The sequence below is a fragment of the Chrysemys picta genome, chromosome 2 (assembly GCF_011386835.1).
Source record: "Chrysemys picta bellii isolate R12L10 chromosome 2, ASM1138683v2, whole genome shotgun sequence".
In the NCBI taxonomy this organism is placed as follows: domain Eukaryota; kingdom Metazoa; phylum Chordata; order Testudines; family Emydidae; genus Chrysemys; species Chrysemys picta.
In genome coordinates, this window is record NC_088792.1 from 232,587,171 (window position 1) to 232,600,203 (window position 13,033).

Consider the following 13,033-nt stretch of genomic DNA (forward strand, 5'->3'; position numbering starts at 1 on the left):
AGTAAGTTGTTTATGCGTGTCAAGTTTTTGGCTGGAGCCAATCTAGTGATGACAGAAGCTGCTCCAGCCCTTTAGTGACTCTGAGTCTTCTGCTTGGCTGCCCACCCCACTTAGCCACTTCCTAGGATTCCTAGGACAGAATAGGCAGAGTTCACACTCCAACGCCCCCACAGCAACCTATTCTCACAGGAGAGCAGTGGGGAGCTAAAGAGCCCAGCAGCTCTGGGCAGCTTCACTCCTATGAGCAACAGGGACAGGATGATGCATCTTTGCTGTCTCCCTCCCTGCAACACCCAGCCTGGGAAGGGGCAAAAGGGGATGACGAGCTCCTGCAACTGCCTCCCAGCATGGATGGAGGCGAGGGAACCCCACTGCAGCCCACCACCACCCCCAGACCTGAGAGAGGAGGGTGAAGACCCCAGGAGAAGCAGACGGGAGGGAAGGGTATACTGAAGCGGAGACAGAACAGAGAGGTTGGGGGCTATGGGCATGAACTCATAGGTTATGGGTGGCTAGAAGGGAGCAGAACGCATTACTGGGCAGATGTACATGGTGCTAGCTCCTGCAGCAGGAGCCAAAATCACCTTACCCAACAAACTTGGGAGAATGGGCAACATTAATTGTCACACTGGGGATGGGCAGGTGAGGGCAAAAACCATATGAAAAATGAAAAACACAGTATAATCGTTCTTTTAAAAAATCTCTGAGGGGGTCCAACACATCAATTTTGATCTGTTGGGGGCCAGGGTTCTGACTTTGATCCCTTGAGCTTGGCAATACTAGCATCACCTAGGAGTGCTGTGGCAGGGAGACACTCCCAGTTCCAAGGACGCGTTCAATTGCCTTAACCATCCTTTCTCTTCCGGCAATCTCCTGGCTCATTCACTTCCCTATGCGCCCGCCCAGCCCCTCTTCCAGAATCTTCTGTTGACGTTCTGGCTGCATCTCCTGATCACTTCAGAAGGAAGAAGCTGGACTGGGCGGGGGGCAGAGGACGCTCTGCAACAGTGGAGCCCAGTTCCAGTCCATGTACACTCACACCTCCAGGCAGAGTCTACTCAAGCCTGTGGCAGAAGTAGTATGTGATCATGTAATTAAAGTCTGTGTTGCAACATACATGCGCGAGTGCTGAATTAAGCTTATACAGACAACTTTAATTCTGGCATTTCCTAATTTTTAAGTGCTTAACTTGAAGTGGGCTGTAGTCCACGAAAGCTTATGCTCTAATAAATTTGTTAGTCTCTAAGGTGCCACAAGTACTCCTGTTCTTTTTGCGGATACAGACTAACACGGCTGCTACTCTGAAACCAACTTAATAATGTTCTTTTAACATGCTGTGCGTGTGTGAGAGAGAGAGAGAGAGAGAGAGAGCAGGCATATGCTGTCCTAGGTTTTTAAAAAGCAAGCTGAAAATACAGAAATTCCATCATGTGGCACCATACTGATGACCATATGTCTCATCAGGAGGACTGCAACTGCTAAATCCACCACATCGACTCTGCCACTTGAGCGCATGGAGTAACCGATAGGTTGTCTTCCTGTGTGGCCCAGCACAAGAGGGGGCTAGGACATGTTGCCGGTGGGTTTCACAGCTATTTGCTGATAGCAGAGGAATGATGCGACTCAAGAATCCTGGGTTCCATTCCTGGCGCTGGAGGGAAATGGGATTTAGTGGGCACAGACTCTTCTGCCCAATCCTCCAAGCTTGACCTTTACTCTCCTGTCCCAATCCTGTCTCTGCCCCACCCCAGTTCTCTATCCTAGATCCATTCTTCTCACCTAGCCACTCCAAGTCTCCACCTCCTTCTTCTCATCCAAGTCCCAGCAAGTCATAGCCTCACCCTTCTAAACAAACAGTCCCAGTCTTTCCCCACATCCTGCTCCCATGCTCCTTTCCCAGCCATTCCCCATCCCAAAACCACTCCCCCAGCTACTTGGCCCCAGTGTCCTTACCCAGCCATCCCCCATTCACCCTCAGCATGCTTGCCCAGCTATTCCCAGTCCCCACTGCACCACCAGCGCCTTATTCCTAGTTTCCTTGCCTAATCAGCCCCCATTTCCCTCATCTCTCAATCTGTGTATCTCCCCCCAGCCTCCAGTCACTGCCCCCCCCACACACATCTATGTTCCCCAATTGGCTCAGAATTCCAGCCTCTTTGCCCATCCAGTCGCGATTCTTCCCCCATCCCTGGCTCCTCATCAGGTCTCCCTTCCCTCCCCTGCCCCCATCTCCTTCCCCATGTCCCATGTATTCCCAGTCCCTGTCTACTTACCCAGCCAGTCGCAGTCTCTTCTCCAACTCCTTCAATCTCAGTTTCCACCTCTACCCACTGATTGCCAGTCTCCCCTCAATTCCCGCCCCAGCTCCCAATCCTAGTCTCCTTACCCAGACAGCCCACCTTTCTCCTCTACCATCTACCAGTCCACGTCTCAGCCTCCCCACAACTCCCAGTCTCAGTTTCCTTCTCCACTCCTTCCCCACCAGCATCTAGTCTCTACCTCCCCTCCCAAGCTTCCTTGTCCCAATCTACTCTCCCCATCCAACCCTCCTGTTCTAACTCTTGTTCCCTCTGCATTTGAGTCAAACAGCTTCTTTCTCCGTGCTGTATGAGTACAACGGAGTGTGGGGGGAGTGTCACTGAGAGCATAGCAGAGACAGGATCCCTTCTCTCAGCCCCATAGGCCTGGGCTGAGGGAAGCACTTTCAGTCAGTCTGTGGGGATGGTATACTAAGAAGTCCAGTCACATATAACTGTAAAGGGATGGGGCATGCTCAGTGAGGACAGCGTAATAGGAACAGTGGGGTAATCTTAATGATGGGTAATGCTACCAGACCGCCTTATACTGACTCAATTGGGTAATAGATATGGGGTTCTCAAGTTACTGAGTAGTCCTGCCAGCATGGCGGTAAGATGTGCCTCTATTTAAGTCCATGTAGAAGAGCTATAGTCACAATTGGGGTGGGGAAAACTGGTTTGAGTGAAATAAAAAAGGTCCAAACTTCATCTTGGTATTCTGACATTATAGTGTAACGTTCTGATGTCCGAAAAAGATTGCTTTTATTAACTTATTAAAATGATTATTTTTAATTGATTTCATGTCTGCACGTCTAAGTTCCTGTGAGAACTACAAGAAAATAATGCAAGCAAGTCCATTCTACCGTTAGTTCTGGTCCAACTAGACATCTGACAAGATAGCTTCTTCTGGCAAGCTTCTAAAATCTGAAGACCCAGATTGTACAGTTAGGAAAGTAAACTTTTGGGTGCTTAACAGAGGGCCTTATCAACAAGAAGCCTGAGATTAAACTGTAAATATGAGAGGCTTAATTTAGGCTTTGGTTTCTAATATTTCATGTTTGGGATGAGAGAAGAAGAGGCATTTGGTCACAGGGAAGCTGCCTTCTATTTTCCCACATTCTTCATTCCGTTGACGATGTCTCATGGAAGCTGACATGTACATGTGTAAATGTAGCTGGACTGTAACTTTGAACAGTTTGTAAATACTTACCAGGACAATTTTAATTTCAGTCACTAGGAGAAACACATACTGATAATATAGCACCATACCTGACACTGCATTAACCCTCACTGTGTTTAACACTAATTCTTTCTGTCCCTAGGATCTGTTGAAAGTAGGCATGAGCTTTGCAAAACATGCTAAAAAAATTTGCGTTCCTTCAATTTCTCCCTCTTCTCTGTTTCTAAAACTGAAATATTGGTCTACCAACACTATGTCTGTGTTAATATAAGACCACATCATGGTTTTTCATAGAGTTTAAGGCCAGAAGGGCCCATCAGATCATCTATGGAGTCTAACCTCCTGTGTACCACAGGCCCCTAAATATCACCCAGCCAACCCCATACTAAGCCCAACAACCAGAATTAAACCAAACAATTACAGCCCTCAGGAGACTAAACTGTGTGTACCACATGCAGAGACTGAGATGCACCAATGCCTAAGTCCCCTGAAATGGCAGGGAAGTGATTAAGTGAGATATAGCCAGATGATCCTAGCAAGTGACCTGCATCCCACGGTTAGAGGAAGACTTCGCTTTCTTTAAAACTCTGATTTAAGTTTCTTTACAGAAAATGATATTTTAAATACACATCCTTTTAATCAAGACAATAATTACTTGATACCATTCAAAGCTCTTGCAGGGGGAGGCAGACCCAGGAAAAGGTATAATGTAGGGCTGAGTTAAAAGTTTCAAGAAATTAATAGACAAATAGATGAGTACAAGCTCCTCTTGATATTTTGAACAATATCCATTCTGGGCTGACATCTAGATGAGCCAAATATTAAGATTTTTTCCTGCGCCAGACCTGAAAAATCTAACCAGTTTGAGTTTTGGTTTTGGTTTTTTTACATTTTTCTCTTTGTGCTGTGTCTGCTGGACATTTCTTGTCTCACAAGGTATATACATCATCATTTTATAGGTAGCGCCCTATCAAATTCACAGCCATGAAAAATGCACCACGGACCATAAAATCTGATATCCCCCTCGCCATGATATCTAGTTATTGTAGGGCAGAGGCATGAGTGGTGCATGAACCCCCTTTTTGGGGAGATTAGTCCCCCCAGCCCTGCCCCTTCCATCTGAGGCCCTGCCCCTACCCCACCCCTTACACCCCCCTCACCTGCTGAAGCCCTGAGGCCCCCCTACCCACCCACTGCAGCTGGAGGAGCCCCAGCCGAACCGCCCTGAGTGCCAGCCCGCCCAACCCCACCGCCCTGAGCTCAGGGCTGCCGGAAGGGACAGTTCAGCTGTCCCTCCCCTCATTGCCATGTGCTGCTCCTGCCCTCTGCCTTGCAGCTGCTCCCAGGAGCCTCCTGCTTGCTGTGGGGGGAGGGAAGAGGGGAGCTAATGTCAGGGTGTCCCCCCTGCTCCTGCCCCCCTCTTACCCTATCTCCTTAGAGTGGGGGGGGGCATGACAGGTAGGGTGACCAGATCACACAGGTGAAATATCGGGACGCGGCGGTGAGGGGGGAAAGGGCAGAGCAAAAAAAAAAAAGCCGGGGGCAGAGCAAAAAACAAAAAAAGGAAAAAAAACAGCCGCCGGAGCTCCACGCCCTTCCCCCCTCTCCCTCACCCCCGCACCAGCATGCCTCTGCTTTGTCTCCACTTCCCCCCTCCCTCCAGCGGAAAAAAAAATGGCCGCCGGATCTCCACGCCCCGCCCCCCCCCGCACCAGCATGCCTCCGCTCCGCCTCCACCTCCCCCCTCCCTCCAGCGCTTGCGCCGCCATACAGCTGATCAGCGCAAGCCTGGGAGGGAGGGGAGAGGAGGAGGAATGCGGCGTGCTTGGGGAAGAGGCGGGGCCAGGGCGGGGATTTGGGGAGGGATCCAATGGGGGAAGGAGGCAAACTATCGGGACAATTCGCGTCCAACCGAAGGTAGGTCGGGACGCGGGACAAATAAGCAAATATCGGGACAGTCCCGATAAAATCAGGACGTCTGGTCACCCTAACGACAGGTATCAGGACGGAAGGAGCTTACTGGCAGCAGCTGCTGTCTCAACTTGCTGATCTACTTAAAAAGGCAATGTACTAGAGTGGTGTCAGCGTACTTAAAGGGGCAATGCGCATCTCTCTCTCTCTCACAAACAGGGTATGTCTGTCTGCCATGCTGTCTCCCCTCCCTCCATTTGTGCTGCCTTGTAGAATGTGAGGCTACACTAACAACAATGTGTTAACCCTTGAGGGCTCAGCCGAGTGCATTTAGCAGTAAGGCATTCCCTGGGAAATATCCCACCCTCTTCCACCCTCTGACGTCACCACCTCAACCAAGCTTCACAATCATAATTGCTGTGTACAGTATTAAATTGTTTGTTTAAAATGTATACTATGTGTGTGTGTATACTATAATTTTGTCTGGTGAAAAAAATGTCCCTGGAACCTAAACCCCCCCATTTACAGTCATTCTTATGGGGAAACTGGATTCGCTTAACATCGTTTCGCTTAAAGTCGCATTTTTCAGGAACATAGCTACATTAAGCAAGGAGTTATGGTAAAAGGGATCAAATCCTTAACAAGTGTAAATGGGCATAACTCGGTTGACTTTAATAGAGTTGCACTGCTTTACACCTGCTGTGGGTCTGGCCAACAGTCTCTCTTATGTGATACAAACACTGTACTGATAGGTATAATATATGTATCTAGATAGGTATACAGCTAGATTCTTACCTGAGTGTCACTATGATTGCCGATGGCTGGGCACATGCTGTTATAAGGGTAACTATGAACAGAAATATTAGGAATGGGATAAGTGTACTGCAGGTCCGATCACACTTCCCAGAAACAGCATAGCCATTCTCATTCAGGTATGTTTTGACAATAACCACCCTGAGCTGACCGCGCTGGCCCACAGTTGGTGGAGTGATAACTTGGCGGCTTTGGACACAGGCACATTCAGTATAATTTCTTACCTGAGAAAAGCAAAGAGGAGAAACATAAAATATTGCAATTAAGATTTTTGCCCCTTCAACCAAGACAATGTGCAATATTTACCACATAGCTGTAGTGAAGAACTACCACTTAAAAAGGAGTTCTGTGCTTAAGAGATTATCCTAGTTTTAGGCAGGGCTGGGGATAATGCTCCTATTATTAAGTTTGCTTGACACTTCCCATAAGTCACTTATAACATTGCCAAACTTTAACCCTTTGTACTGAAACTTCCCATGCTGTCTGCTTCAGGCTGGATTTTTTGGCAACTCTCAGCCAAATTGGTTTAGCCGTTTCTGAGAATGAGGCGAGGGAAAAATATGTGTTGCCCACATTAAACATTCCTGTGGTCTTTTCTCTGAACAGTTCTAGTGTCCCCATTCTTTCGAAGATGGAATTTAAAATTTGGCAGGGATGTGGCCTTTGTGTGAGGGGTATGTCTTCTGGCCTCCCTGTAAAAATCCACCCTCATCTCACCAAGTGATAAAGCTTTGAAATATCACAGTTTGCAGTTCAAAATCACAGTTGAAAAATCTCCGAAGAGTACGTCTTCATTCAGCATGGTCCATCCCCTCACACCTTCCTTGACCAGATTACACATGTGCCTTCCCCATAGAGCGACTGAGCAGTCTCCAGCCGAGGACTACAGAGGTAATGCTGGGCTTTCCCTGTCATGGTTGCTCTGGCTACTTCGGGCTGGGGCTAGGCACTGGAAATGAAAGCAGAGAGTCTGGGACTGGGAGCTGGTCAGGGAAATGAAAAAGGATACTGAAAGTGAATGCTGAGCTGGAGGAGGTTGGAGACTGGGATGAGGAACCAGCGGGGGGTGGGAGGGTGGAAACAGATCTGACAAGGAGCTGAGGAGTACAGGGAGTGTATGGGAAAAGAGACTTGGACAAGGAGCTAGGGAGGGGAAGATGCAAAGAGACGGGAGGAGGAAGACCGAAGAGGGAGATTAGAACTGGGAGCGAGTACAGGGTGAAGTAGAGGGGGGAGAGGGGAAATAAAACTGTCTGTCAAGGAGAGCAGGATGAGATGAAAAGCCTGAGGAGAGGAGAAGGGTACTATGTGGCAAGGAGAATGGGGCTTGGACAAGGAGTCAGCATCAGGAAAGTGACAGGTCAGGGACAGATTGGAGGAGATGAAGTAGAAGAGGTCAAGTTTGTGGGGGAATGCGCAGAAGTCTGCCCACTGGAACACATTCCCCTCCAGAGCCTTGATTGTGCGGAGGATGGGGACGCTCCGGCTCGCTCGGCCTTTGTTCCTGGTAGCCAGACCTGGGCGGGTTGCTGAGGGGGCAGGCTGCTGCCACCCCCAGCCGGGCTCTCCATGCTGCACAGAGGAGTGGCCACTATCAGCTGGCATGCGAAGCGACTCCATACCGCCCCCTCTGCTCCCCACCCAGGCTGAGCAAGCCGAAAATGTACTGGGGGGAGGCACAACGGGAGGAGGAAAGAGTGCCCCCCAGCAGGCAAGAATTCTGGCAAGAGGAGTGTGGCAGCCCCAGGCCAGATGCGGGGGAGGGGGGACTGGCCCAGAGTCATATGTGTCCCACTCCTGTGGCCCTAGCCCTCCAAGAGCTGGCGGGATTGGCTGCTCTGACTCAGGAGGTGGGGCTGGAAGGTTCCTCCGAGAGGCGCTATGTGGGGCAGTCACATGCCCCTTCCTTTACATTGTGCCCTCCTAGTATCAGCAGACATGAGTCATCTCTGAGTGGCAGAGGTCTTTTTGATGGATCTAAAGTTTTCAGCTCTGCTGATGATCCATGTGGGTGTCACTATGGAAGGATGGAATAACTTTCTTCAAAAACAGGGAATTTTACACACACACACACACACACACACACACACACACACACCTATGTTAAAAGAATATTGTTAAGGTTGCAAAATAAAGTAATCAAAAGTTAGGAAATGCCAGAATTAAGGATGACTGTACAACCTTAATTTAGCCCCCTTGTGTGTATGCATTATTATACAGTCTTTAATTACATGATCATATACTACTTTTTTCACATAAACTTGATGTCATAATGGACATTTTCTTAGTATCATTTATTGCAGTGAATAGCTTGTTTAACCCACTTGAAATTCATGATGAGAGGTAAGCATTCTCAAAGTTCCTCATGATTAAGTGAATTAACAGGTCTATTTTAATAGTATGTGAAAAGCAGCAAAGGTCAGAACTATGAACTGTATTCAGCAAAGCACTTAACCATATACTTAAGACCCACTGAAACCAATGTGACTTAAGAATGTGCCTAAAGTTAATTACACATATAGTGGCTATTGTGAATCGTGCCTATAGTAGTTGGTTACCAAAAAGTTGTTTCCCCTCCACCTCGCAATATCTTGTAAAAGGAAGCTTTCAATTTTATCTGCATTGGATGCAATGATTATATGGACCTTCAACTTCAGAACTGTTCTGTCAAAACAAAATATCAAATTATCGTCCTGGGACTGACAGTTCTCATGTTTCACTGATTGGGCATAAATGTGTAAGGCAAAAGTGTGACATGTAATGAATGTGGTTTCTAGATGCTGAAAGCAAGGCAACATTGTTTCATACTATTTCCTATCTTTTCTCTTTATTCCGCTTTAACAGACAATACTTTATAGAAATGTTTGGTCTTACGTTCTCTTCTGTGTGTAATACTGAATGAATTCCAAAGCCTTGGGTTTTTGGCAGCCCAAAGCATTCTGTTGACAACAGGGACAGATTCTACTCCTCACCAGTTCTCCTGTGCACTGGCCCAGAAACTAAGTTTCCAGTCACCAAGTTTCCTTTGTATTTTTCAATCTGTGACCAGGCAACCCCCAAAGAAGCATTCAGCTTCTACAACCCAGTGAATGTAGAACATGAGCAGAGGCCTAGGCCATCTATGCAGACTCTCTGTGCTTGTGCTGCAAACCCAGCCTCCCTGCCACCCTGCCACGGTGGAATACAATTCCTACAAGTGCCATGGTCCCATGGTCATTTCCAAATCATCCATTTTGTTGAAGGTAGTTCACTCGGTTAATGTTGATATAGTTAGTTTCAGAGTAGCAGCCGTGTTAGTTTATATTTGCAAAAAGAACAGGAGTACTTGTGGCACCTTAGAGACTAACAAATTTATTAGAGCATAAGCTTTCGTGGACTACAGCCCACTTCTTCGGATGCATATAGAGTGGAATAAATATTGAGGAGATATATATACACACATACAGAGAGCATAAACAGGTGGGAGTTGTCTTACCAACTCTGAGAGGCCAATTAAGTAAGAGAAAAAAAACTTTTGAAGTCATAATCAAACTGTCTGTACTGGGCTATCTTGATTATGACTTCAAAAGTTTTTTTTCCTCTTACTTAATTGGCCTCTCAGAGTTGGTAAGACAACTCCCACCTGTTTATGCTCTCTGTATGTGTGTATATATATCTCCTCAATATTTATTCCACTCTATATGCATCCGAAGAAGTGGGCTGTAGTCCACGAAAGCTTATGCTCTAATAAATTTGTTAGTCTCTAAGGTGCCACAAGTACTCCTGTTCTTTTTGCGGATATAGTTAGTGTTAACTTATGCTCAAAATTCCCACATTGCTGAAGGCTGGGATGATACCATGGACAGTTGGTGTTCATACCATCTTGAAACATGGAGAAATTCATGTACACGGGGCACTTGTGGGTAAGATTCTCTGAAGCTAGGAAGAAGCGTGCCTTGGATCTGGTACACTCCCCCTTTCTGTACCTATCCACTCCAGCCCAGATCTGCTGATCTTTGGCCCCACAGTATAGATTTACATCATTTTTGATGGGTTTGTTATACACTCACCCCTGTGCTATGATTTCCACCATTGATGCAGCCAGCCAGACACGGATTGAAGTATGTTATTCCATCTGATCCACAGACAGGCTCGTACTCATGAATTTTGCATCCACAGTTGACATTACAGCTACCTGTCAGATTTCTGTGTGCCATAGTAAGTGTAGGACTGAGGAGAGGAAAAATAGATTACATTAGAACAGCATGTTAAACAAGTATGTGCAGAGAAACTACCCCTTTCGACTCTCCTGTAGTTGTTTTAGTATTAGAAAGGTTGCATGGACACTAGTTACTTATTTGGATGTGAGTAACATAAAAGCATGCTAATCCTGGTCTCTAGGCATCAGTGACTTTAATTGAAAATGGCAATGAAAAAATCATTACAAAACTGAAAGAGCACATCTCCTTCCAGATTCCACCCACCAGTCACAAACCATCATGATTATTTATATTTTGTACTGCAGTATGCCATAGAATCATAGAACTGGAAGGGTCATCTAGTCCAGTCCCCTGCACTCAAGGCAGTACTAAGTATTATCTAAACCATCCCTGACAGGTGTTTGTCCAACCTGCTCTTAAAAATCCCCAATGATGGAAATTCCACAACCTCACTAGGCAATTTATTCTAGTGCTTAACCACTCTGACAGTTAGGAATTTTTTTCCTAATGTCCAACCTAAACTGCCCTTGCTGCAATTTAAGCCTTTAAGCTTCTTGTCCTATCCTCAGAGGTTAAGAAGAACAATTTTTCTCCCTCCTCCTTGTAACAACCTTTTATGTACTTGAAAACTGTTATCATGTCCCCTTTCAGTCTTCTCCTCTCCAAACTAAACAAGCCCAATTTTTTCAGTCTTCCCTCATAGATCATGTTTTCTAGACCTTTAATCAATGTTGTTGCTTTTTGGACTTTCTCCAATTTGTCCACATCTTTCCTGAAATGTGCACCCAGAACTGGACACAATACTCCATGGAAATCTTAATCTCCCAATCCAGCACGTTCCCAAAAAAGCCTCAACTGCCTTAGCCCTCCCTAAAAACCTCTCTTAAACAAAGGATTTTGCTGTATGCCCTGAAGGTCAACAGATAGTTTTGGGTTGGTGGGGTTGAGTGGGAGGGGAGTGGATGCCAGAACAGAGGAACACACAGAGAGCTTTGTGCCAGCAGCAACATCTCTTATCTGCCAAAGAAGCCCCAGCCAATCTTGGCTGCAGCAGAATGGCACAGGGATAGAGACAATCTCTGATAGGCAGGTCCTAGGCCATTTAGATCTTTAAATGTCAGAACCAACACCTTAAATTCCACCCTGAAGCCAATAGGCAGCCAGCAGATCCCAGAGCACTGGCATCACGTGCTCATGGCAGGAGATTACACTGAACAAGCAAGCTATCCCACTGTGCATCAGTTTCAGTGTCTGAATGGATTTAAGATGTAGTCCCATAGAGTCCATTGTTGCAGCCCATTCTAGAGGTGATCGAGGAGCAGATGGCAATAGCACAGCCCACATCCGAAAGGAAAGGTCACAGCCTCTCAGCCAGATGGAGACAGAAAAAGCAGTCCAAGTCAATGCTGCTGTTGGATTATTTAGATGTAGACCCCACCAAAATGTCAACTGTGGTTACACTTGATGGCCAAATACTTTCAATCAGAGTGGGCGCTGATATAGCCTCCTTCAACTCATCCAGTTGCTCCCCCAACCACCATAATCACCTGTCTTATCCAGACTGAGTCTAAGTCATCCATGACTCATTCTCACCCAGACACTGGGAAAGACACTTGGCCACATTCTGCGTTGGGCAAGATATAGCTATAAAACTGGGTGTCACCAGCATATTGAAAAACACTTCAACCCACATCTAGTTATTAACTGTCTTAGGAAGAAAAAACAGAGATGATCATTGTGGTAGTCTATTGGAACTCTCCAAGTAGAAGAGCAAGGGCCCAACACTATCCTCTGGGAGCTGTCAGCGACAAAGGCACAAAGCCACTGAAGAGTGCAGACTGCAATCATGTCAACACTTCATCACTGACTGGAATGAAAGCAGCTGGGAGATCTAATAATATCAACATTAACACCTGGTCTTCATCAATGTCAAGAGAAGGTCATCAGTCAATGCAACAATGTTATTTTGCATTACAAGGTGCTGCAATTGTGTCAACAACATGTGTGTAATGTAAGATGAGGGCATGGTGTGTGATATGAAGAAATTACAAAATGGGATTAGCTTTCAGAGATGAGTACCAGAAATCACTGAATGAAAGCAAAGGTGGAAATAGGATTATAAACAGTGAGTATAGAGCAGGGGTAGGCAACCTATGGCACGCCTGCCGAAGGCGGCACGTGAGCTGATTTTCAGTGGCACTCACACTGCCCGGGTCCTGGCCACCGGTCAGGGGGCGGTGGGGCTCTGCATTTTAATTTAATTTTAAATGAAGCTTCTTAAACATTTTAAAAACCTTATTTACTTTACATACAACAATAGTTTAGTTATATATTATAGACTTATAGAAAGAGACCTTCTAAAAATGTTAAAATGTATTACTGGCACGCAAAACTTTAAATTAGAGTGAATAAATGAAGACTTGGCACACCACTTCTGAAAGGTTGCTGATATAGAGAAACAAAGTTTTAAAAAAAAGAGTCTTTATTATAAAAAGCCTTTGTCATATCAATTTAAATAAGACACTTCTTGGAAGAGCTAAGAGAATAAAAGGAACAGACGCTTACTCCGCTCTTCCTTATTAATGAGTAAGTATAAGATATAATGATTTAATTTTTTTGCTAGACAGATTTAT

General features: G+C 46.0%; 1 protein-coding gene across 2 annotated transcripts in view; it reads right to left on the reverse strand.

The window, feature by feature from the left end:
• The window catches only part of SLCO5A1 (solute carrier organic anion transporter family member 5A1), a 128,829-nt gene that overhangs the window by 12,487 nt on the left and 103,309 nt on the right, over positions 1-13,033 (reverse strand). For both annotated transcript variants that reach the window (XM_005309787.3, XM_024102819.3), the window contains exons 7-8: positions 10,251-10,410; positions 6,184-6,425 (exon numbers count right to left, since the gene is read on the reverse strand). In XM_005309787.3, coding sequence (XP_005309844.2) covers positions 6,184-6,425; positions 10,251-10,410 — 402 coding nt within the window. The remainder of the gene's footprint in view (positions 1-6,183; positions 6,426-10,250; positions 10,411-13,033) is intronic.